At 56.0% G+C, this 24,277-nt stretch overlaps 1 protein-coding gene across 1 annotated transcript in view; it reads left to right on the plus strand.

The window, feature by feature from the left end:
* LOC116955839 (MAM and LDL-receptor class A domain-containing protein 1-like) overlaps positions 1-24,277 on the plus strand; it is a 112,062-nt gene that overhangs the window by 47,884 nt on the left and 39,901 nt on the right. Inside the window, exons 17-33 of the mRNA XM_076053755.1 lie at positions 634-800; positions 3,058-3,168; positions 5,885-5,993; positions 6,599-6,708; positions 7,475-7,615; positions 10,339-10,488; positions 11,301-11,394; positions 12,991-13,141; positions 14,775-14,910; positions 17,034-17,144; positions 18,551-18,659; positions 18,799-18,908; positions 21,010-21,150; positions 21,358-21,507; positions 21,908-22,001; positions 22,421-22,571; positions 23,477-23,600. Coding sequence (XP_075909870.1) covers positions 634-800; positions 3,058-3,168; positions 5,885-5,993; positions 6,599-6,708; positions 7,475-7,615; positions 10,339-10,488; positions 11,301-11,394; positions 12,991-13,141; positions 14,775-14,910; positions 17,034-17,144; positions 18,551-18,659; positions 18,799-18,908; positions 21,010-21,150; positions 21,358-21,507; positions 21,908-22,001; positions 22,421-22,571; positions 23,477-23,600 — 2,159 coding nt within the window. The remainder of the gene's footprint in view (positions 1-633; positions 801-3,057; positions 3,169-5,884; positions 5,994-6,598; positions 6,709-7,474; positions 7,616-10,338; positions 10,489-11,300; positions 11,395-12,990; positions 13,142-14,774; positions 14,911-17,033; positions 17,145-18,550; positions 18,660-18,798; positions 18,909-21,009; positions 21,151-21,357; positions 21,508-21,907; positions 22,002-22,420; positions 22,572-23,476; positions 23,601-24,277) is intronic.

Raw genomic sequence — 24,277 nt, forward strand, 5'->3', positions numbered from 1 at the left:
CAACGAGTCGATCCACGGGGGGAATGTGTCGCCCAGGATGATCTGCGCCGCCTACAAGGCCGGGCACGCCGGCGTGTGCTCCGTGAGTAGCCACGAGCGCCCGCTCACCCGCTCGCTCACCTGCTCGCTCACCCGCCCAGCCACTCGCTGGCAAGCTCACCCGCTCGGCCACCCACCCCACTCAATTGCCCTCTCATTCACGCACTCGCTCGCCCACTCGCTGGCTTGCCCAACCGCTCGCTCACCCGCTCGGCCACTCGCTGGCATGCTCAACCGCTCGCTCACTCGCTCGCCCACCCACCCACCCACTCAATCGCCCCCTCATTCACCCACTCGCTCGCCGACACAGCCACTCGCCCGCTCACTCACTCACCCTGTCACTCAACCACCCACTCAATTGGTCACACACCCACTCAATCGCCCCCCTCATTCATCCACTCGGCCACCCACTTGCTCACCCTATCACTCAACCGCCAGCTCACTCGCCCACTCATTCACCCACTCGCCCGCTCGCCCACTTGGCCACTCACTTGCCCGCTCGCCCACTTGGCCGCACGCCCGTTCCCCACCGGGCCGCACGCACGCCCGTCCTCCCGCCCGAGGGATGGAGCCGTCTCCCTGTTCTAACCGCAGGGAGACAGCGCGGCCGCTCGTGTGCCAGCGGTTCGACGGGCGCTGGTACCTGGCGGGCATCACCAGCTGGGGCATGGTCGACTCGGAAGGCCTGTGCTCCGTCAACTATGACGTCTTCACGCGCGTCACCTCCTTCTCCTCCTGGATCGAGTCCATCCAATCGCAGGGTACCGCCGCCGCCATCACCGCCACCACCATCACCACCATCGCCACCACCGCCACCACCGCCGCCACCACCATCAGCACCGCCACCACCACCACCGCCACCACCACCACCACCGCCGCCACCACCATCGCCACCACCGCCACCACCGCCACCACCACCACCATCGCCACCACTGCCGCCACCACCATCAGCACCACCACCACCACCACCACCGCCACCACCACCACCACCGCCACCACCACCACCATCGCCACCACCGCCACCACCACCACCGCCACCACCATCGCCACCGCCGCCACCACCATCAGCACCGCCACCACCACCACCACAGCCACCGCCATCACCACCACCACCACCACCACCGCCACCACCACCACCGCCACCACCATCGCCACCACCATCACCACCACCACCACCACCACCACCACCACCGCCACCACCACCACCGCCACCACCATCGCCACCACTGCCGCCACCATCAGCACCGCCACCACCACCACCACCACAGCCACCGCCATCACCATCAGCACCGCCACCACCACAGCCACCACCACCACCACCACCACCGCCACCACCACCACCACCACCACCACCGCCACCACCACCACCGCCACCACCACCACCACCACCACCACCACCGCCACCACCACCACCGCCACCACCATCGCCACCACTGCCGCCACCATCAGCACCGCCACCACCACCACCACCACAGCCACCGCCATCACCATCAGCACCGCCACCACCACCACCACCGCCACCACCACCACCACCGCCGCCACCACCACCACCATCGCCACCACCGCCACCACCGCCACCACCACCACCATCGCCACCACTGCCGCCACCACATCAGCACCACCACCACCACCACCACCACCACCACCACCACCACCACCACCGCCACCACCACCACCATCGCCACCACCGCCACCACCACCACCGCCACCACCATCGCCACCGCCGCCACCATCAGCACCGCCACCACCACCACCACCAGCCACCGCCATCACCACCACCACCACCACCACCGCCACCACCACCACCGCCACCACCATCGCCACCACTGCCACCACCATCACCACCACCACCACCACCGCCACCACCACCACCACCACCACCACCGCCACCACCACCACCGCCACCACCACCACCGCCACCACCATCGCCACCACTGCCGCCACCATCAGCACCGCCACCACCACCACCACCACAGCCACCGCCATCACCATCAGCACCGCCACCACCACCACCACCACCATTGCCACCCACCACCGCCACCACCACCGCCACCACAAGCATCCCTCTCTGCCAGCCCCCCTCCCTTAGCCCCCCCTCCCTCCCTCCTGGTTGAGGTTGGTCAGGAATTCCGGGCGATGCGTTCCGTTCGTTGGATCCTTCGGTTTTTGTGTCGATCGCAGACACCACACTCTCGTCTCGTCGTCCGTCATCCTCATCGTCGCCATCATCGTCGTCGTCGTCATCATCGTCATCATGATGGACATCATCTTCATCATCGTTGCCATCATCTTCATTGTCTTCATCATCGACATCATCGTCGTCGTCGTCGTCATCGTCGTCATCGTCGTTATCGTCATCGTCGTCATTGTCATCATCGTCGTCGTCGTTATCATCTTCATCATCGTTGCCATCATCCTCATCGTCTTCATCATCGTCATTGACATCATCGTTATCATTATCGACATCATTGTCAACGTCATCGACATCATCGTCATCATTATCGACATCATCGTCATCGACATCATCGTCAACGTCATCGACATCATCGTCATCGTCATCGACATCATCGTCAACGTCATCGACATCATCGTCAACGTCATCGACATCATCGTCATCGTCATCGACATCATCGTCAACGTCATCGACATCATCGTCAACGTCATCGACATCATCCTCTCTCCCCCCTGTCTCTCTCCCCCTCTCTCCCCCTCCATCTCTCCCCACCCTGTCTCTACCCCCCCCCCTCCCCCCCCCCCCCCCCCCTCTCTCCCCACCCTTTCTCCCCACCCTCTCCACCCCTCTCTCCCCACCCTGTCTCTACCCCTCCCCCCCCCGTCTCTCCCCCCCCTCTCTCCCCACCCTCTCCCCCCTCTCCCCTCCCTGTCTCTCCCCCTCTCCCCCCCCCTCTCCCCCCCTCTCTCCCCCCCCCTCTCTCCCCTCCCTGTCTCTCCCCCCCCTCTCCCCCCCCTCTCCCCCCCTCTCCCCCGCTCGTGCTCTGCCTCCCGGCCCCTGCGTAGCGGCGTGCGGTCCCGGGGAGCTGTCGTGCGATGCGGTGACGTGCGTCCGCCCCCGTGCCATCTGCGACGGCGTGCAGAACTGCGCCGACAAAACCGACGAGGCCGACTGCGGTGAGGCACGCCGGCGCGGGGAGACGTGGGCACGGGGAGAGAGATGGGCACAGAGAGAGAGATGGGCACAGAGAGAGAACCCACACAGTGAGAGAGATGGGCACAGTGAGAGATGGGCACAGTGAGAGATGGGCACAGAGAGAGAGATGGGCACAGAGAGAGAGAGATGGGCACAGTGAGAGATGGGCACACAGAGAGAGCGATGGGCACACAGAGAGAGATGGGCACACAGAGAGAGAGATGGGCACAGGGAGAGATGGGCACAGAGAGAGAGATGGGCACACACAGTGAGAGAGATGGGCACACAGAGAGAGATGGGCACAGTGAGAGATGGGCACAGTGAGAGAGAGATGGGCACAGATGGGCACAGAGAGAGATGGGCACGGGGAGAGATGGGCACACACAGTGAGAGATGGGCACACAGAGAGAGATGGGCACAGTGAGAGATGGGCACGGAGAGAGATGGGCACACACAGAGAGATGGGCACACAGAGAGAGATGGGCACAGTGAGAGATGGGCACGGAGAGAGATGGGCACACACAGAGAGATGGGCACACAGAGAGAGAGAGATGGGCACAGTGAGAGATGGGCACGGAGAGAGATGGGCACACACAGAGAGATGGGCACACAGAGAGAGATGGGCACAGTGAGAGATGGGCACGGAGAGAGATGGGCACACACAGAGAGATGGGCACACACAGAGAGATGGGCACACACAGAGAGATGGGCACACAGAGAGAGAGGAGATGGGCACACAGAGAGAGATGGGCACACAGAGAGATGGGCACAGTGAGAGAGAGATGGGCACAGAGAGAGATGGGCACAGTGAGAGATGGGCACGGAGAGAGATGGGCACAGTGAGAGATGGGCACGGGGAGATGGCACAGAGAGAGATGGGCACAGAGAGAGATGGGCACAGTGAGAGATGGGCACGGAGAGAGATGGGCACGGAGAGAGATGGGCACACAGAGAGAGATGGGCACACAGTGAGAGAGATGGGCACAGTGAGAGATGGGCACACGGAGAGAGATAGGCACGGGGAGAGAGATGGGCACGGAGAAAGACGTGCACACACAGAGAGAGAGATGGGCACACAGAGATGAGCACGGGGAGAGAGATGGGCACACAGTGAGAGATGGGCACAGAGAGAGAGATGGGCACAGAGAGAGATGGGCACAGAGAGAGATGGGCACACACAGTGAGAGATGGGCAAAGTGAGAGAGATGGGCACGGAGAGAGAGATGGGCACAGTGAGATGAGCACAGTGAGATGGGCACACAGAGAGAGAGATGGGCACAGTGAGATGGGCACAGAGAGAGATGGGCACAGTGAGAGAGATGGGCACACAGAGAGAGAGATGGGCACAGTGAGATGGGCACAGAGAGAGATGGGCACAGTGAGAGAGATGGGCACACAGTGAGAGATGGGCACACAGTGAGATGGGCACAGTGAGATGGGCACAGAGAGAGATGGGCACAGTGAGATGGGCACAGTGAGATGGGCACACAGAGAGAGAGATGGGCACAGTGAGATGGGCACAGAGAGAGATGGGCACAGTGAGAGAGATGGGCACACAGAGAGGGATGGGCATAGTGAGATGGGCACAGTGAGATGGGCACACAAGAGAGAGAGATGGGCACAGTGACAGAGATGGGCACAGTGAGAGATGGGCACGGGGAGAGAGATGGGCACGGAGAAAGACGGGCACACACAGAGAGAGAGAGATGGGCACAGAGAAAGAGATGGACACACAGAGATGGGCACGGGGAGAGAGATGGGCACAGAGAGAGAGATGGGCACAGAGAGAGATGGGCACACAGAGAGAGATGGGCACAGTGAGAGATGGGCACAGAGAGAGAGATGGGCACAGAGAGAGATGGGCACACAGAGAGAGATGGGCACAGTGAGAGATGGGCACACACATAGAGAGATGGGCACACACAGTGAGAGATGGGCACAGTGAGAGATGGGCACAGTGAGATGATGGGCACAGTGAGAGATGGGCACAGAGAGAGTGAGATGGGCACACACAGTGAGAGATGGGCACACAGAGAGAGAGATGGGCACAGTGAGAGAGATGGGCACGGAGAGAGATGGGCACAGAGAGAGATGGGCACAGTGAGAGAGATGGGCACACAGAGAGAGAGATGGGCACGGAGAGAGATGGGCACAGTGAGAGATGGGCACACAGAGAGAGATGGGCACGGGGAGAGAGATGGGCACGGAGAAAGACGGGCACCACAGAGAGAGAGAGATGGGCACAGAGAGAGAGAGATGGGCACACAGAGATGGGCACGGGGAGAGAGATGGGCACGGGGAGAGAGATGGGCACACAGTGAGAGATGGGCACAGTGAGAGATGGGCACAGTGAGAGAGATGGGCACAGTGAGAGAGACGAACACAGAGAGAGATGGGCACAGTGAGAGTTGGGCACACAGAGAGATGGGCACAGTGAGAGAGATGGGCACGGGGAGAGAGACGAACACAGAGAGAGAGAGATGGGCACACAGTGAGAGAGATGGGCACACAGAGAGAGATGGGCACGAGGAGAGAGATGGGCACACAGAGAGAGATGGGCACACACAGAGAGAGAGATGGGCACACAGAGAGTGGGTGGAGTGGTTGAGATGAGAGGGTGGACGACTGAGTGGATGAGTGAGCGAGCGAGTGAGCTTAAGTCGATGAAAGATCAACTCCCCGATTCTTCTGATTCAGCTTCGGGCTGCGATGACAATTTCCTCTTCACGGAGACGTCGGGAGATTTCCACTCCATCAACCACCCCCAGAACTACGAGGACAATACGAACTGCCGCTGGATCATACAGTGAGTCGCCATCGTCGTCATCATCAGCATCGGCGTCAGCATCGGCGTCATCATTATTAATGTCGGTGCCATTGTCGATGTCGTCGTCATCGTCAAGAGTAGAGAAGGGGCTCACCGTGTCTCTCAACGGGTCTCTCACCGTGTCTCTCACCATGTCACCGTGTCACTCACCGTGTCACTCACCGTGTCTCTCAACGTGTCTCTCTCACCGTGTCCCTCTCACCATGTCTCTCAACGTGTCTCTCACCGTGTCTCTCACCGTGTCTCTCTCACCGTGTCTCTCTCACCGTGTGTCTCTCACTGTGTCTCTCTCACCGTGTCTCTCTCACCGTGTCACTCTCACCGTGTCTCTCACCGTGTCACTCTCACCGTGTCTCTCTCACCGTGTCTATCGCCATGTCACCGTGTCTCTCAACGTGTCTCTCCCCGTGTCTCTCACCGTGTCTCTCACCGTGTCTCTCACCGTGTCTCTCTCACCATGTCACCGTGTCCTCTCCCCGTGTCTCTCACCATGTCACCGTGTCTCTCCCCGTGTCTCTCTCCGTGTCTCTCCCCGTGTCTCTCTCCGTGTCACCGCGTCCCTCACTGCCACGTGCTGTGTGCAGGGTCCCCCAGGGTCACGCCATCGACTTCCACGTTCTCCGCCTTCAGGTGGAGTTCAACTACGACTTCCTACGCATCTACAGTGGACTGGGAGAGGACATGCTGCTGAGAGGTGAGTGGCCGTGGTGGTGGTGGTGGCGGTCGTGGTGGTGGTGACGGTGGTGGTAACGATGGTGGTGATGATGGTGGTGGTAATGGTGGTGGTGACGGTAACGGTGGTGGTGGTGACAGTGGTGGCGGTGGTGGTGATGGTGGTGGTGACGGTGGTGGTGGTGACTGTGGCGGTGATGGTGACGGTGGTGGTGACGGTGGTGGTGCCGGTGGTAGTGGTGACGGTGGTGGTGACGGTGGTGGTGAAGGTGGTAGTGACGATGGCGGTGATGGTGGTGGTAACGGTGGTGGTGCGCATGGTGGTGATGGTGGTGGTGACGGTGGCGGTGACGGTGGCGATAATGGTGGTGGTGACGGTGGTGGTGGTGACGGTGGTGGTGGTGGTGGTGATGATGGTGGTGGTGACGGTGGTGGTGACGGTGGTGGTGGTGGTGATGGTGGTGGTGACGGTGGTGGTGACGGTGGTGGTGATGGTGGTGGTGACGGTGGGTGGTGATGGTGGTGGTGATGGTGGTGATGCCGGTGATGTTCGCTGGTGATGTTCGCTGGTGGTGGTGACGGCGGTGGTGGTGATGCCCATTGGCAGAAGGAAAGAACACACAAACTAACCAACTCACTGCCGCAGTCCAGCCGTAGACATCGCAAGCGTCGCGTCGGACGTGGCGTTCCGGGTTGCCCCGGGGCCTGGGTCGAGACCTGGACGTGGCCGGCCATTTAAGAATTGTCCACCCCCCCCCACCCCCACCCCCCACCCCCCCCCAACTCAGCTTCGCTCACGGGAACCGAGAACCCCGGATTGGTGCGGATCTTCTCCAACGTCACCACGGTGGAGTTCTCCAGCGACGTCAGCCTCAACAGCAGCGGCTTCTCCGCTCACTACAGCTCCTTCTTCTACGGAGACGTCTCCAGTACGTCGTGCCGCCGCCGCTGAGCGTTACCCATCGTCTCGTCGTCGTCACGATCGTCGTCATCGTCGTCATCGTCACGATCGTCGTCCATCGTCGTCATCGTCACGATCGTCGTCATCATCGTCGTCGTCACGATCGTCGTCATCAACGTCGTCATCGACGTCGTCATCATCGTCGTCGTCACGATCGTCGTCATCGACGTCGTCATCGACGTCATCGTCGTCACGATCGTCGTCATCGACGTCGTCGTCGACGTCGTCATCATCGTCGTCATCGTCACGATCGTCGTCATCGACGTTGCGTTCGTCGTCATCGTCGTCATCGTCACGATCGTCGTCATCATTGTCGCCATCGTCACGATCGTCGTCATCGACGTTGTATTCGTCGTCATCATTGTCGTCGTCGTCACGATCGTCGTCATCGACGTCGCGATCGACGTCGCGTTCGTCGTCATCATCGTGGTCACGTGGTCATCGTCACGATCATCGTCACGATCGTCGTCATCGACGTCATATTCGTCGTCATCATCGTCGTCATCCACCACTCTCTGATTCGCTCCGGCCGCTCGCTCGCTCGCCAGTGGTCAGTCGCTCTCTTATCACTCTTCTACCGCTCGTAGCACAGAGGTGTTGGTTTGGGTGAGATCACGTGGTTTGGGTGAGATCACGTGGTTTGGGGGAGATCACGTGGTTTGGGTGAGATCAAGTGGTTTGGGTGAGATCACGTGGTTTGGGTGAGATCAAGTGGTTTGGGTGAGATCACGTGGTTTGGGTGAGATCAAGTGGTTTGGGTGAGATCACGTGGTTTGGGTGAGATCACGTGGTTTGGGTGAGATCACGTGGTTTGGGTGAGATCACGTGGTTTGGGTGAGATCACGTGGTTTGGGTGAGATCACGTGGTTTGGGTGAGATCACGTGGTTTGGGTGAGATCACGTGGTTTGGGTGAGATCACGTGGTTTGGGTAAGATCACGTGGTTTGGGTGAGATCACGTGGTTTGGGTGAGATCACGTGGTTTGGGTGAGATCACGTGGTTTGGGTGAGATCACGTGGTTTGGGTGAGATCACGTGGTTTGGGTGAGATCACGTGGTTTGGGTGAGATCACGTGGTTTGGGTAAGATCACGTAAGTGTATAAATGTTGTGTCATTAAACCGGCCACCACCCGACACGGCCAACTCGTAAGAGGGCGTTTCACGTAAACAGAACGTGGCCAATTCGTTACTAGTACAGCACTAGCATGTAGTGTAGTGTATAGTGTAGTGTATAGTGTAGTGTATAGTGTAGTGTGTAGTGTAGTGTATTGTGTAGTGTATAGTGTAGTGTATAGTGTAGTGTATAGTGTAGTATACTAGTACAGCACTAGTGTGTAGTGTATTGTGTATAGTCGTGTCGTGTATAGTGTAGTGTATAGTAGAATATTGTATAGTGTAGTGTATAGTGTAATGTATAGTGTAGTGTATAGTAGTATATTGTATAGTGTAATGTATAGTGTAGTATATAGTGTAGTGTATAGGGCAGTGTATAGTAGCATATTCTATAGTGCAGTGTATAGTGTAGTATATAGTGTAGTGTATAGTGTAGTGTATAGTAGTATATTGTATAGTGCAGTGTATTGTGTATAGTAGTGTATAGTGTAGTGTATAGTAGTATATTGTATAGTGTAGTGTATTGTGTATAGTAGTATATTCTATAGCGTAGTGTATAGTGTAGTATACTAGTACAGCACTAGTGTATAGTGTAGTGTATAGTGTAGTGTATAGTGTAGTATAGTGTATAGTGTAGTATATAGTGTAGTGTATAGTGTAGTGTACAGTAGTATATTCTATAGTGTAGTGCATAGTGTAGTATATCGTATAGTGTAGTGTATAGTGTAGTGTATAGTAGTATATTCTATAGTGTAGTGTATAGTGTAGTGTATAGTGTAGTATACTAGTACAGCACTAACCGGGTGTGTGTTGTCAGAACAAATCCACAACATTTACAATCTGAGCCCCGTGACGTTTCGCCACTAAACTACAACCGGCACCATCAGGCGGACGGCAGGCAGATTTGTGGAGAACCCCTCCCCCTGTTCCGCTCCTTAAACAGAGGTGGTAGGTGTGATGACGTCACTTGTGTGCTTTTCTTAAGCTAAGTGGGGGGGGGGGGGGGGATTAATGAATGCATATCATTGACGATGGGTATCCATTGACCGCTCACCTGCTCACCTGCCCACTAACCTCCGGCCTCACAAGTACTTCACCAACCACCTACTCGCTCACTCACTCGCTCACTCACATGCTAGTTTACTCACCCGCTCGCTTACTCACCCACTCACTCACTCACCCACTCACTCACCCACTCGCTCACTCACCTGCTAGTTTACTCACTCGCCCGCTCACTCACCCACTCGCTCACTCACCTGCTAGTTTACTCACTCACCCGCTTACTCACCCACTCACTCAATCATTCACTCACCCACTCACTCACCCACTCGCTCACTCACCTACTAGTTTACTCACCCGCTCACTTACTCACCCACTCACTCACCCGCTCACTCCGTTCACCGCGATAGACTTTTCCGGACTAACGAGTACTCAACCACCCACTCACCCACTTGTTCACTCACCCGCTCACTCACCCGCCCACTCACCCACTAGCTCACTCACCCACCCAACACACGCAACCACCCAACCCACTCGCCCGCTCACCTGCTCACTCACATGCCCTGTGTCTGTGTGCAGACAAGGAGCTCATCGACTGCACGTTCGAGTCGGGCTGGTGCTACTGGGAGCAGGACCCCTACGACAGCGCCGACTGGGAGCGCCTGAGGGGCCCCAGCAGCCCACAGGGCACCGGCCCAAACGCGGACCACACCGTCGGCGATGCCACCGGTAACGACGCGGGCGGCGGGCACCGGTGGCCTTGGGGGTGGTGCTTCGGTGGCCTTGGTGGTGGTGCACCGGTGGCCTTGGTGGTGGTGCTTCGGTGGCCTTGGGGGTGGTGCACCGGTGGCCTTGGTGGTGGTGCTCCGGTAGCCTTGGGGGTGGTGCTCCGGTCGCCTTGGGGGGGGATGTGTCGGGGCTATAGTATACTGGATGTGGTGTGCCGAACGCAGTGACCCAGAGACTCTCACTGCACTACGAGTCCCGGTAACCCCGAAATTCCATTCCCGCTCATGACCAAATAAAAGCGGCGATTATCTGCACCGGTCCTGGGCCTCCCCTAGGTCGACTCGGCCTCAAATGATGAACCTGGTGTGATGTGTAAACATCGCCGCCGGGGAGAAAAAGGCGGTCGGGCGTGGTGCTGGCAACCCACTCGCTTGTGCGCCCTTCCGGCCTTCATAGGTGCTACACCGCTAACAGCACTTGCCCCAACAGCCTTGTTAAGACTATACGGGGGACCTTTGTCTTTGTCGTATGAGGAGCAGTAGCGTGCGACCACGACAGAGACCCGGGGTTCGAATCCCGCTCACGGCTACCGACAACGCCGGTGACGATCATCTGCACCGGCCCCCGGGCCTCTCCCCCCTAGGTATACTCGGCCTTAAAACTGAGTGCCTGTCGCGATCTGCCCGGGGGTGATGCCCGCCACAGCCACCCTCCTCATGAGCCGTTACGGCCTCCATCGGTGACCTGCTCGCAAGCAACACTTGCCCCGGCAGTCTATTAAAGGCTGTCTTTGTGTGTGCCCGGAACTGCAGGCTACTACATCCGCGGGTCGGTGAATGGCGTGGCGGCCAGCCTCATCAGCCAGTGGCTCGCTCCGCAGACATCGACGGCGTGCTTGCAGTTCTGGTGGGTCCGTGCGTGATCGTCATCGCAGTCGTCATCACAAGCGTCATCGTAGTCGTCATCATAGTCGTCATCATCATCATAATCATCGTAGTCGTCATCATCATCGTAGTCGTCATCATCATCATCGTAGTCATCATCATCATCGTAGTGATCATCATCATCATCATTGTAGTCATCATCATCATCATCGCAGTCGTCATCACAATTGTCATCGTAGTCGTCATCATCGTAGTCATCATCATCGTAGTCGTCATCATCGTAGTCGTCATCATCGTAGTCGTCATCATCATCATCATAGTCATCACCATAGTCATTGTCATCCTAGTCATCATCGTCGTCATCGTACTCATCATCATCGTAGTCGTCATCATCATCGTAGTCGTCATCATCATCGTAGTCGTCATCGTAGTCGTCATCATCGTCATCATCATAGTCATCATCCTAGTCATCATCGTCGTCATCGTACTCATCATCATCGTAGTCGTCATCATCATCGTAGTCGTCATCATCATCGTAGTCGTCATCGTAGTCGTCATCATCGTCATCATCATAGTCATCATCGTAGTCATCATCATCGTCATCGTACTCATCATCATCGTAGTCATCATCATCATCGTAGTCGTCATCGTAGTCGTCATCATCGTCATCATCATAGTCATCATCGTAGTCATCATCATCGTCATCGTAGTTGTCACCGTAGTTGTCACCAGAGTCAAAGTCAGCGTAGTCATCATCATCGTCATCACCGTAGTTGGCACCCTAGTCATTGTCATTGGAGTCATCATCGTCATCATCATAGTCATCACCATAGTCATTGTCATCCTAGTCATCATCGTCGTCGTCATCGTACTCATCATCATCGTAGTCATCATCAACATCGGATCCACGTCGTCTGCAATGAAAACAAATCATCAAACCGCTCACGTTCTGCTTTCACGCACAGACCTCTTGGCGATGACAACATCTCCCATCGGACAGCAACAACCCTTTGCTTCCGCGGTCTTGTGTCAAATCTGTTGAGGCACGACTGCCTGTGTAGGCTGTCCGAGGATATATCTGCGTGTGTGTCCAACCCTCTGTGAGTCGCTGTATCCCTGTGCGTTGCTGTGTGTTGCTGTGTGTGTCCCTCTGTGTTATGGGGAGCGGTAGCGCTACGCTGCCGCTACGAACCCGGTGGCCCGGATTCGATTTCCCGCTCACGGCCAACGGCGGTGACAATTATCCGAACCGGTTCTGGGCCTCTTCTAGGTTGACTCAGCGTCAAATGGGTACCTGGTGCGGTGTGTAAACGTCGCCGCTTGGGAGACAAAGGTGGCCCGGTGTGATGCTGGCCACCCATAGGTGCTCGCTAACAGCACTTGCCCCGATAGTTTTGTTAAGGTTATACGGGGGATCTTTATATTTTACGTGTGTGTGTGTGTGTCCGTCCCTGTGTGTGTGTGTAAGGTGCTCGTTGTGTTAAAGCTATACAGGGGATACCGGCAATTGTCCACGTCCAAGTCTATGTCCTTGTGTCTGTTTTCGTGTGTGACTCTCTCCCTGCGCGTGTCTCTGCGCGTGTCTCTGCACGGCCCTCTGCGTGTCCCCCGTGCGCAGGTACCACATGTACGGGGTGGAAGTCTACCGCCTCACCGTGTACCTGCGGAGGGAGGGAACGGCCGACGCCTTCCTGTGGCAGAAGGAGGGGAACTACGGCAACCAGTGGCACTACGGGCAGATCGCCATCAGCCAGCCGCAGAGCTTCAAGGTCGCCGGCGCTCCACCACACTCGTCAAGCCCCTTGTCGCGGGCCGCGGTCGGATGAAGGCCGCGTCGAAGGGGGTTGCGTCAACGTTTTGCGATTTGAAGTCCGCGCCGGTCCCAACGGGCGACCGTGGCCGCGCCCACGCGCGAGGGGGCGCGACGGGACCGAGAAGATGGCGGCGGCGCATGCGCGAGAGTTGTACAGTACCTCTATACCCCCCCCCCCCCCCCCTCAGAGCCGAGTTCGGCCGAGCCGAGTCACAAATGGTAACCGAAAACCACGATTGTCACCGGTGATGGCCGTGAGCGGGGATCGAAGTCGGGTCGCCGGGCTCGTAGCGCTAGCATTTTGCTTTCCGCTCGGCATCACAGCAACGAGCGCGCTGGGAAATTGAACGTCGCCAGTGTTATAAAAGTATGACAAATCTGAATAGATTTGAGCCTTGCTGCCAAGATTTTCCTTGGGGTGAAACAGGAGGCGTTATGATGTTCGGACACCAAATCGTCACCTTTTGCAAGGGTTCAAGCCTGAATGGCCTACGCAGTTTCAAAGGCAATGCTTGTATTATCACACCGTGTTTGTTTTGCATGTTCACCACAAACACGTGTGGTTAACGCAGACTTGATTCCTCGCGAAAGGTATCTACAAGAGAAGCCGATATTATGGATGCTGTTGGTGGCGAAAGCCTTTCGTCGTGTTATAAACCACCTACTTGGTGTTTGAACATCTCAACACAACTCGTGTTTTATGTAGCCAGAAAGGTTACAGCGCCCACTCTGATTTTTCGAACTCTACGCCGTGTTCCCCTAAAAAAAGTCAGCGACGTGAGTGCGAAAAGGCGCATATCGGGGCGACGTATATCGGGGAGGGGGGGGTGGGAGTGTGTCCCCCCACCCCCACCCCGTATACCATTCCAGGTTTCCCCAGCTAGTCAGGAGCTGCTGTAGTGCCTCGTCAGTCCAGCCCGCTGCGTCGATTCGAAATGCTCCCGTTGGTCTTCGGTTGATTTGAGTTGCTCGTGGGAGGACGTTGCCGGCCCTGGCTTCGACCCTTGTCGCCATCGTCATCAACGTCGTTGTCGTCATCACCATCGCCACCATTGTCGTCGTCGCCATGGTCACCAGGGTCACCGTCACGCGATCATCGTCGTCACAGTCCTCGGTGCCGTCACCATCGTCGCCGTGGTCACCGTCACCATCGTCATCATCGCCATTGCCACCATCGTTAACATCGCCATCGCCGTCGCCGTCACTATGATCACCAGTGTCACCGTCACGTCATCGGTGTCGTCACAGTCCTCACCGTCGTCACCGTGGTCACGGTCACCATCATCGCCGTCGTCACCATCATCACCGTCGTCACCATCATCACCGTCCCCTTTGTCACCAGTGTCACCGTCACGTCATCGGTGTCGTCACAGTCCTCACCGTCGTCACCGTGGTCACGGACACCATCATCGCCGTCGTCACCATCATCGCCGTCGTCACCATCATCGCCATCCCCTTGGTCACCACTGTCACCGTCACGTCACCGTCGTCGTCACAGTCCTCACCATGGCCACCGTCGTCATCGTCGCCACCGTCGCAGCCATCGTCGCCGTACCACGTGGCATGACGAGGTGGTGACGCCCCCGCAGGTGGTGGTGGAGGCGCGCCGCAGGCTGCACCAGCTGTTCAGCGAGATCGCGCTGGACGACGTGGCACTCGTCCCCGGGGTCTGCCCCTCCCCGCTCCCCGAGCCCACGCCCATCATCCCCACCACCACGCCCGCCCGTGAGTGACCCCCTCCACACTCCCCCACACCCCCCTCCGGCGTTAGTGCGGTGGTCTCTCCCGGTGTTAGTGCGGTGGTCTCTCCCAGTGTTAGTGTGGTGGTCTCTCCCGGTGTTAGTGCGGTGGTCTCTCCCAGTGTTAGTGTGGTGGTCTCTCCCGGTGTTAGTGTGGTGGTCTCTCCCAGTGTTAGTGTGGTGGTCTCTCCCAGTGTTAGTGTGGTGGTCTCTCCCGGTGTTAGTGTGGTGGTCTCTCCCAGTGTTAGTGCGGTGGCCTCTCCCAGTGTTAGTGTGGTGGTCTCTCCCGGTGTTAGTGTGGTGGTCTCTCCCAGTGTTAGTGTGGTGGTCTCTCCCAGTGTTAGTGTGGTGGTCTCTCCCAGTGTTAGTGTGGTGGTCTCCCAGTGTTAGTGTGGTGGTCTCTCCCAGTGTTAGTGTGGTGGTCTCTCCCAGTGTTAGTGTGGTGGTCTCTCCCAGTGTTAGTGTGGTGGTCTCTCCCAGTGTTAGTGTGGTGGTCTCTCCCAGTGTTAGTGTGGTGGTCTCTCCCAGTGTTAGTGTGGTGGTCTCTCCCAGTGTTAGTGCGGTGGTCTCTCCCAGTGTTAGTGCGGTGGCTCTGCCAGTGTTAGTGTGGTGGTCTCTGCCAGTGTTAGTGTGGTGGTCTCTCCCGGTGTTAGTGCGGTGGTCTCTCCCAATGTTAGTGTGGTGGTCTCTCCCACTGTTAGTGTGGTGGTCTCTCCCAGTGTTAGTGTGGTGGTCTCTCCCAGTGTTAGTGTGGTGGTCTCTCCCAGTGTTAGTGTGGTGGTCTCTCCCAGTGTTAGTGCGGTGGTCTCTCCCAGTGTTAGTGCGGTGGCTCTGCCAGTGTTAGTGTGGTGGTCTCTGCCAGTGTTAGTGTGGTGGTCTCTCCCGGTGTTAGTGCGGTGGTCTCTCCCAATGTTAGTGTGGTGGTCTCTCCCACTGTTAGTGTGGTGGTCTCTCCCAGTGTTAGTGTGGTGGTCTCTCCCGGTGTTAGTGTGGTGGCCTCTCCCGGTGTTAGTGTGGTGGTCTCTCCCGGTGTTAGTGTGGTGGTCTCTCCCAGTGTTAGTGCGGTGGTCTCTCCCGGCGTAAGTGCGGTGGCTTCTCCCGGCGTTAGTGCGGTGCCCTCCTCAGCGTTGGTGCGGTGCCCTGTCTCAGCATTAGTGCAGCACCCTCCACTCGAATCAGCGGTGTTGCGGTGACGCGCCTGTGCAAGCGGGGAGTGGTGGCGCAGCGCTTAGCACTCATGGCCAACACCAGTGCCCGAACACCAGAACCGGTCGTGGACATCTTTCTTAGGTCCGCTCAGCCATAACTGAAGGCAAACTATAAAGCAGTTAAGGTTTTACCTGGTTAATAACATCCTTCCAATGATTGCTCAATTTGTATCCACAAGATGGCCTTCATATCCGCATCTCCAGTTTCTTCAGCCTCCCACCCCCCAGCCCCGGCATTTTGTCGTAGTCGAGTTGGAGCTAGCACTTCTCCATTCCCCCTACCCCACACTCCTACCCTCTCCCCTTTTGCCCACTTCAGCAATTGTTTCTTGCTGTGGTTGTTTCACCCGATGACGGGCGCTTGTTTTGCGCCTGAAACGTCGTGATCAAATTCATTTTATTTTATACCTACGTGACTTTACCGAAAGAACCAAAGAGGATGGTGGTGCTGGCGATTTTATTCATTTATTTGTTAGCGAATGCTATTCCGCGCGACTACCCACAGTCAAAACACCAGATACATTTACAAACTAAAAGATATATTTTCTTTGAGTCTACATCAGCCCCCCCCCCCCACACACATAGCCACAGAGCCACTCTGCAGCCTCCTCCTCCATCCAGCACGTTCAGGGCAACAACCAGTCCGCCCGGGACGCGCTGACGCAACTTCCCAGCCAATGTTCACGTCACGGGTCTCATCCTGGCTCCCCCGGCATTCACACAGCGGTGGGCTGTCACGTGGTATCACGATGTCCCACCCATCGAGGCTCGGACGCAGCAACACACTTTCCCGGTCACGCAGGAAGCGGTTGAGCTGCACCCGTCGGCGCTTCTGGAAGGTCGGGAAGAAACTCCTGATTTGCGTGCGCGTTGCGCCCGTTCTGCCCGTGCTCGCGCGCAGCCCCGTGTCCTCCGGGTCAGTTCGTGTGCGGGGACATCTCGTGCATCCCCCTGTCCGCCCTCTGCGACGGCGTCAACGACTGCAACGACGCCTCCGACGAAGCCTCCTGCAGTACGTCGAGAGGGAGCGGGTCCGGGCGGGGGGTGGGGGGCGGTGGGGGGCGGAGGTGGGAAGAGTAACCCCCTCCAGTCTCGCCCTCCTCCCACCACTCTCATTACACCCCCCTCCCAAGGTTTTCACCCGGGTTAGGGCGGCGCTACTGACGAGCTCCGTGGCCCCTTGTAGGGAGGTTTTGTGAACTCCCATTAATGTGGGAGGGAACGGGAGGTGTGAGTGCACAGTCGGCTCTGCAAGCCTTCTCCTGGCTAGCCAGGGCACGTGGCTCATACTCGACGCCCACCCACGGGAAGTCTGAGGTTACCTTAACCCATCCCCGTTCCGAGACGTCTGCAGGTTTGCTGCGTGGGGGCTCCCGTTCGCCGCCGAATGTCGGAGATGCGCGAGCGGTTCCGACATTAACTTTTGTTGTTTGCTTATAAATGTTTATTGTGACAAGTTGCGTAGGACCCTCATCCGGCTCGCTCACTTCAGGGTCTGCAACAAGGAGGGGACGGAGACCATCTGGCTTCAAATTCCTTCTCCGTTCCCTTGGAGCTTATGACTCGGCTGAGTTCCACGCTCGCATGAGTGTTCATTTTATTCCGAGAGGCGTGGCGCCGTGGTTTCTAAAGACATTGTACTCACCGCACAGAACTGTAGCGACACGACCGCCACGCTACAGTAGCCGGCGCCAAGCTGTGCCACGCGCCCTCCCACGTGGCCTTGTGGGAGCCTCGCTACCAACAAAGTTACTTTACACTTTAGTTTTTCTTCCGTCTCTGTTCCGACGACGTACATAGAGGGCGCCGCGGTGGCTAGGAGATGTTAACTTCCTCGCCTGGCACACAGGAGGTCGTGGGTTCAATCACGACCCTAATGCCCGTGATCGTGTGGATTCTTCTCCGCATCCCTCAGCTTTCCACCCCAACATTGAGAAACAACACACGTTTAGAGTATTTGGCTGCTATGCATTGCCACTCAATAAGCCACTTCGTTGAGCTATCATTTGTGGCCTGGTCGCTTCTGAAAAAAGAGCTACATAGCTCAGTGGGCCTTACCCGGTAACAATGATAAAATAGTTTTAAACAGCTCAGCTTAGTACGCAAACATTATCGGAATGCGAACGGGTTAAGTGGGGTCATTGCGCCGGCTCGGCTTGGCTACGAGCCAGTGGAAAAATGAGTCAGTCTTAGGGTCCTCTCAGTTGGATCAATTCACAGAGGGGTCGGCATAAAGTGACTGGCTCATCAGGCCATCCGTCAAACACCGCAATCAACGAGATGTGAGCGAGCGGGCAGGCGAGCAGGCAAGCGGGTGGGTGAGCAGGCGGGCGATTGGGCGGGCGGGCGGGCTGGCGAGCGGGCGCGTGAGCGTGTGAACAATAACAAAAAAAATCAATATGCGTGATCCCTCTGCAGTTTCCGGCTGTGACGACAACTTCCTGTTCACGGGGACGTCCGGGAGCTTCAACTCCTTGAACTTCCCCGGGAACTACAACGACTCAACCAACTGCCGCTGGATCATTCGGTGGGTGGGTGAGCTCGAGCGAGCGAGTGAGCGAGCGAGTGTGACCCGGCCAGTATTCCAACCGTGAGCCTCTGCCCATGTCCCCCGGCACCGCCGCGTGACCGAAGTCCTGACCGCGCGCCCGTTCTCCTCCTCACAGGGCCCCGGACGGCTACGCCGTCCAAATCTCCTTCTCAGCCTTTGCGCTTGAAAACAGATACGACTTCGTCAAGATCTACAAGGGACTGGGGCCCGACAAGGAGCTCCAAGGTGAGCAGACTGAGGGATCGGTGGACCGGTAGCTCGTGCGTCGAACTCGGACCCCGCACCGCATCGCAGCAAAGGGGCCGGGCTCCCCTGCCTGTAGGAGATCTCCAGGATCGGCAGCATTGGTTCGAGCCGAGGCCGACTCTGTTTTCCGATGGGACGTCGCGTGTCGAAATTAGTCGGGAGTTTCTTTTTTTTTTGCTTTGGCCTGAATCCATGCTGCTGAAACAGTGCACGCTCGGAAGGTCGTGCTTTATCGCTTTACGTGGAGCGGATGCTGTTTGGGGGAGTCACGTGGTTGTGGGCATTGCGTTGTTGCTTTTTTGGGATGTTGCTCGTTGAACGTGGCTGCTGACCCCACGCATGAGTTTGCCGCCGTCGTTCATCGAATCCGGAACGCGCACGTGCCGAACGTACGTCGCCCGGTAATTATTTTGGATTTGTTATTACCCTTAATAGTGCACACGATGCTTGCATGGACATGGCTCTTGCCGGAACGACTCGGCAACCCAACGTGCCTTAAACATTCAAGATCTTTTGATTTAAAGCTTTCGTGACTGCAGTAATTCATATTCTTAGTTTTTTCGGTAAAGTCACGTTGAAGAGAAACAACAAAATAACAAATATATATAAAACAATAAAAAATTCTCACGACGTTGTTTCTTGTTGTTTCTCTTCAACGTGACTTTACCGAAAAAACTAAGAATATTCAAGATCTTGTTTTATCTTCATAGAGCGCCTCGGCTCAAGGTGCTTTTCCAAAGTTTAAAAGCAGTTAAAACGATAGCGATTTTGTTGGTAGTGCAAAAGAAGGAGGAATTTAGTGACCATTACAGAAGACTCATAGGGATCACCAAAGGGCTATAGTGAAGGGACGGGAAGGGGTAGAGGGGGGAGTGGGAGACAATGGGCAATAGAGAAGAGGTGAGGCCTCAAGAGAGGAAGGAAAGGACGTTAAGGAGGGCGACTGCTTAATGTACGGGGGCGGTGTTGAGTCTATGGTGGAGTGTTGAGTCTATGGGCAGTGTTGAGTCTATGATGGAGTGTTGAGTCTATAGGCAGTGTTGAGTCTATGGTGGAGTGTTGAGTCTATAGGCAGTGTTGAGTCTATGGTGGAGTGTTGAGTCTATGGGCAGTGTTGAGTCTATGGTGGAGTGTTGAGTCTATGGTGGAGTGTTGAGTCTATGGTGGAGTGTTGAGTCTGTGGGCGGTGTTGAGTCTATGGTGGAGTGTTGAGTCTATGGTGGAGTGTTGAGTCTATGGTGGAGTGTTGAGTATGTGGGCGGTGTTGAGTCTATGGTGGAGTGTTGAGTCTATGGTGGAGTGTTGAGTCTATGGTGGAGTGTTGAGTCTGTGGGCGGTGTTGAGTCTATGGTGGAGTGTTGAGTCTATGGTGGAGTGTTGAGTCTATGGTGGAGTGTTGAGTCTATGGGCAGTGTTGAGTCTGTGGGCGGTGTTGAGTCTATGGGCAGTGTTGAGTCTATGGGCAGTGTTGAGTCTGTGTGCGGTGTTGAGTCTATGGTGCAGGGTTGAGTCTGTGGGCAGTGTTGAGTCTATGGTGCAGTGTTGAGTCTATGGGCAGTGTTGAGTCTATGGGCAGTGTTGAGTCTATGGTGGAGTGTTGAGTCTGTGGGCGGTGTTGAGTCTATGGGCAGTGTTGAGTCTATGGGCAGTGTTGAGTCTATGGGCAGTGTTGAGTCTATGGGCAGTGTTGAGTCTATGGGCAGTGTTGAGTCTGTGTGCGGTGTTGAGTCTTTGGGTGGTGTTGAGTCTATGGGTACTAGAGGCTTCAAGGGAGGAACAGAAGGGAGTTAAGGAGGGGGGCTGCTTAATGTACAGGGGACCGTCCCAGGGACACTTGCCCCTGTGCACCACAAGGCAACTTTACCATTGTAATTGACCAATGAGGGCAAACGTAACCACACGGTGACTGAGGCCTGCCGCCGTGCGGCTTGTACTGTTTGTATGCGCACGTGCCGATTGGCGCGTTGGTTACTCAAATTCCACGGGCAACAGTTACACCGGTTATTGTTTAATAACCCTCTACCATTTTCTCTCGTTTTGTCCCCCTCTCTCTGTGCGTGTGCGTCTCTCCGCATCGCAGCTTCATTGACGGGAACGAGCATCCCCGACGACGTGCGGGTCTTCAGCCACGAGCTCACCGTGGAGTTCACCTCCGACATGAGTCAAACAGACAGCGGCTTCAGTGCCTCCTTCACAGCGTTTGACTTCTCCGGACTCACGAGTACATCACCACCCCAATCCACTCACTTACCCGCTCACTCACTCACCCGTTCACTCACCCACCCACCCACTCCCTTCACCACGTTCCGCTTCTCCGGACTCACAAGTATGGCCAGCGAGAGCGGCCTGGCCCTCTCACCCAACCACTCACTCACTCAGCCGCTCACTTGCTCACCCGCTCAGTCACCCACTCTTTGTCTTTGTGTAGACAAGGATCTGGTGGACTGCAACTTCGAGTCGGGCTGGTGCTACTGGGACCAGGACCCCTACGACAGCGCCAACTGGGAACGGCTGAGTGGGCCCACTTCTCCAGACACCACTGGCCCGGACGTGGACCACACTTTTGGGAATTCGTCAGGTGCGCGCGAACACAGAGGCTTGTGTTTTCCCGCAATGGATGCCGTGCCCTACGAGTGGCCGAGGAGTGGACATCCATCCTTCTCTGTGTCTGCCCATCCACCCATCTACTTGTCCATCTGTCTGTATGTCCATCTCTCCATCCGTTCGTCCTTGAGAATGCTGTCATTGAGCCTGCCTGTAGGTCTGTGTGCAAAGTTGGGTCACGGTAACTCTCGTAAAGATGATCCAATGTGAACGAAACATTCGTAGAATGCTCTGTCGCGGCAAGGGACTCACCATGGTAGAAAACCAAAAATTGGGAGAGAAAAAAAAAACAGTGCTAACAGGACAAATGCATGTTGGGCAGCATTAAGGAACCCGTTCGTTTGCATGATTGTTCTCCCTGGTATCTCCTACAGGGTTCTACATCCGGAATCAAAACAGCGGCGTCGCCACGAGCATCCGCACATTTATCTTGGACCCTGAACCCAACCCCACGTGCCTCAAGTTCTGGTGAATACGATGACACGTTACCCTTCACTAGAAGCTCCACGGTGGTGTGGGAATAGTTTGAAATCACACGGGCCCAGAATGTAAACAATTGGCCCTTACCTGTAGACATCCTGTCAGTTCATCGGCAAAGTCTGCCTCTGACGATGAGTCACCGTGCATCCAAACCCGGTCCAGAGTTTTGCTCGTCTCGACTCAACGCTGCTGAAATTGTGTGTGATCCACAAACCTCACTGCTGTTTCCTCCACAGTGCTGACAAACAGGCAGCCATGTGCAGCGTAGCCACAACCACCGGCCGGCTGTGTGACGGGAGACTTGCAAATGCCACGTGTGTCCCTGTGCATGTCGTTGTGTTGTGTGTCCACATGTGTTGGTGTGTGTGTGTATTTGTATGCCCGTCTCTGTGCGTCCCTTTGCGCAGGTTCAACATGCACGGGGTGGACGTCTATCGCCTCTCCCTGTCCTTGCGGAGGGAGGGAGTGCCCGATGTTCCCGCGTGGCTCAAAGAGGGGAACTACGGCAACTTTTGGCACTACGGGCAGCTCTCTTTCGTAGAAGCGAATTCCTTCCAGGTCAGTGCACGCCGCTTTGTCACCCTCAGCAGCTAAGGCAAGTCCCATGGGGCATGGTCGGAAATTCGCGGATGCAGTTTGCGGGCCCATTGGCAATATGCTGTACTTGCCATGGGCCCTCCTGTTGATCTGCTACTGGATGAGCCACCCCACGCCACCACACACAGGCACCCCGTGTGTTATTTAACTGAAGGGAACGGTGGTGGCGACAGTTGTGTCCTCATTACAAGAATAGGCCTAGGCTCGAGTCCCAACTCGGACTCCTCTCTGTGTGGGGATTGTACGAAATGCACCCTGTTCTGCTTTGGGTTTGCTCCGGTGCTGAAAATCAAAATACTCAGTAATTAAAAAAACATATCATGCATACCGGTGATCCAAACCTCGTTGTACAGTTTTGTCAAAAACAAACATCTTCGTCTTCTTTGGTTCTTTCGGTAAAGTCACGTAGAATGAGAATAAAATAATAAATTGATAAAATAAAATAACACAATAAAATTATCACGACGTTTCGGCCACAACACAAGCGGCCTTCATCAGGTGAAGGGACAAGACTGTCTGGAGGACAGCGCTGGAGCGAACAAAGCCAAGCTCAGACCGCGACCTTTAAGCTGTGTGAGAAGAAACAGAGCGCCTTGACAAAGGAATTAGCATAGCTAAATTCACCTGATGAAGGCCACTTGTGTTGTGGCCGAAACGTCGTGAGAATTTTATTGTGTTATTTTATTTTATCAATTTATTATTTTATTCTCATTCTACGTGACTTTACCGAAAGAACCAAAGAAGATGAATCCTTGCAGTCACGAAAGCTTTAAATCGAAACATCTTCGTCTTAGATTTTCAGTTACGGTTCGCAAATGTTATTTCCGGTTAATGGTTATTGGTTACCGGTTTGCCTTCTGTTGCAGGTGGTGTTTGAGGCCCGGCGGAGGTCCGGTAGCAGTGAGATAGCGCTGGACGACATCTCGCTGGAGCCTGGGGACTGCCCGGAGTTGCCCTATCCCGGGCCCACCCCTATAATCCCTACCACCCGTGAGTCTTCCGCCGAGCCTCGTGGTCCTGATGGCCGCGTTACGAATCAACATGCAGGCTGAGCTGGGATGAGTTGGGCCCGGAAATGGCTTGTCAGATATGTAGACGATTTGACATAGACTGGCACTGCGAGCCCTAGACTGCAACAGACACCCACAGACTCGCACAGAGACCTAACGACTCGCAGAGAGAGACAGATCCATGGCTGGCTTATGTATGGCTCGCTGGATCTAGGCTCACCGGAGCCAGAGCCTAGCCTGAGCCGATCCATGACTAAGAAAACGAGGGCATTATCCTGAGCTGCTCTTACAGACGCCACGGTGTCCACAAACATTGTACGCCAGCAGCTGCAGCAGCAGCACACATTCTCCGCTCTTGCGATCATCATCATCTCCACTCTCGTGCCTTCTTCTCCTCCCAATCCGCTCCATTGTGTCTCCTCCTTATCCATTCTATCAGGCCGGTGACCCGAGCCCGATTCCCGCTCACGGCCAACACGAGTGACGATTTTATGACAAGTTTTGAGCTTCCCCTATGTCGAGCGAGCCTCAAACGAGTACCTGGTGCAGTGTTTAAACATCGCCACTAGGGAGACAAAGGCAGCCAGGCATGGTGCTAGTCACCCACCTCCTCATGCACCCTGCCGGGTTTCATAGGTGCTCGGGAACAGCACTTGC

The sequence above is a fragment of the Petromyzon marinus genome, chromosome 62, assembly GCF_048934315.1.
Source record: "Petromyzon marinus isolate PM22_M1 ecotype Great Lakes invasive population chromosome 62, UKy_Petmar_22M1.pri1.0, whole genome shotgun sequence".
NCBI lineage: Eukaryota > Metazoa > Chordata > Hyperoartia > Petromyzontiformes > Petromyzontidae > Petromyzon > Petromyzon marinus.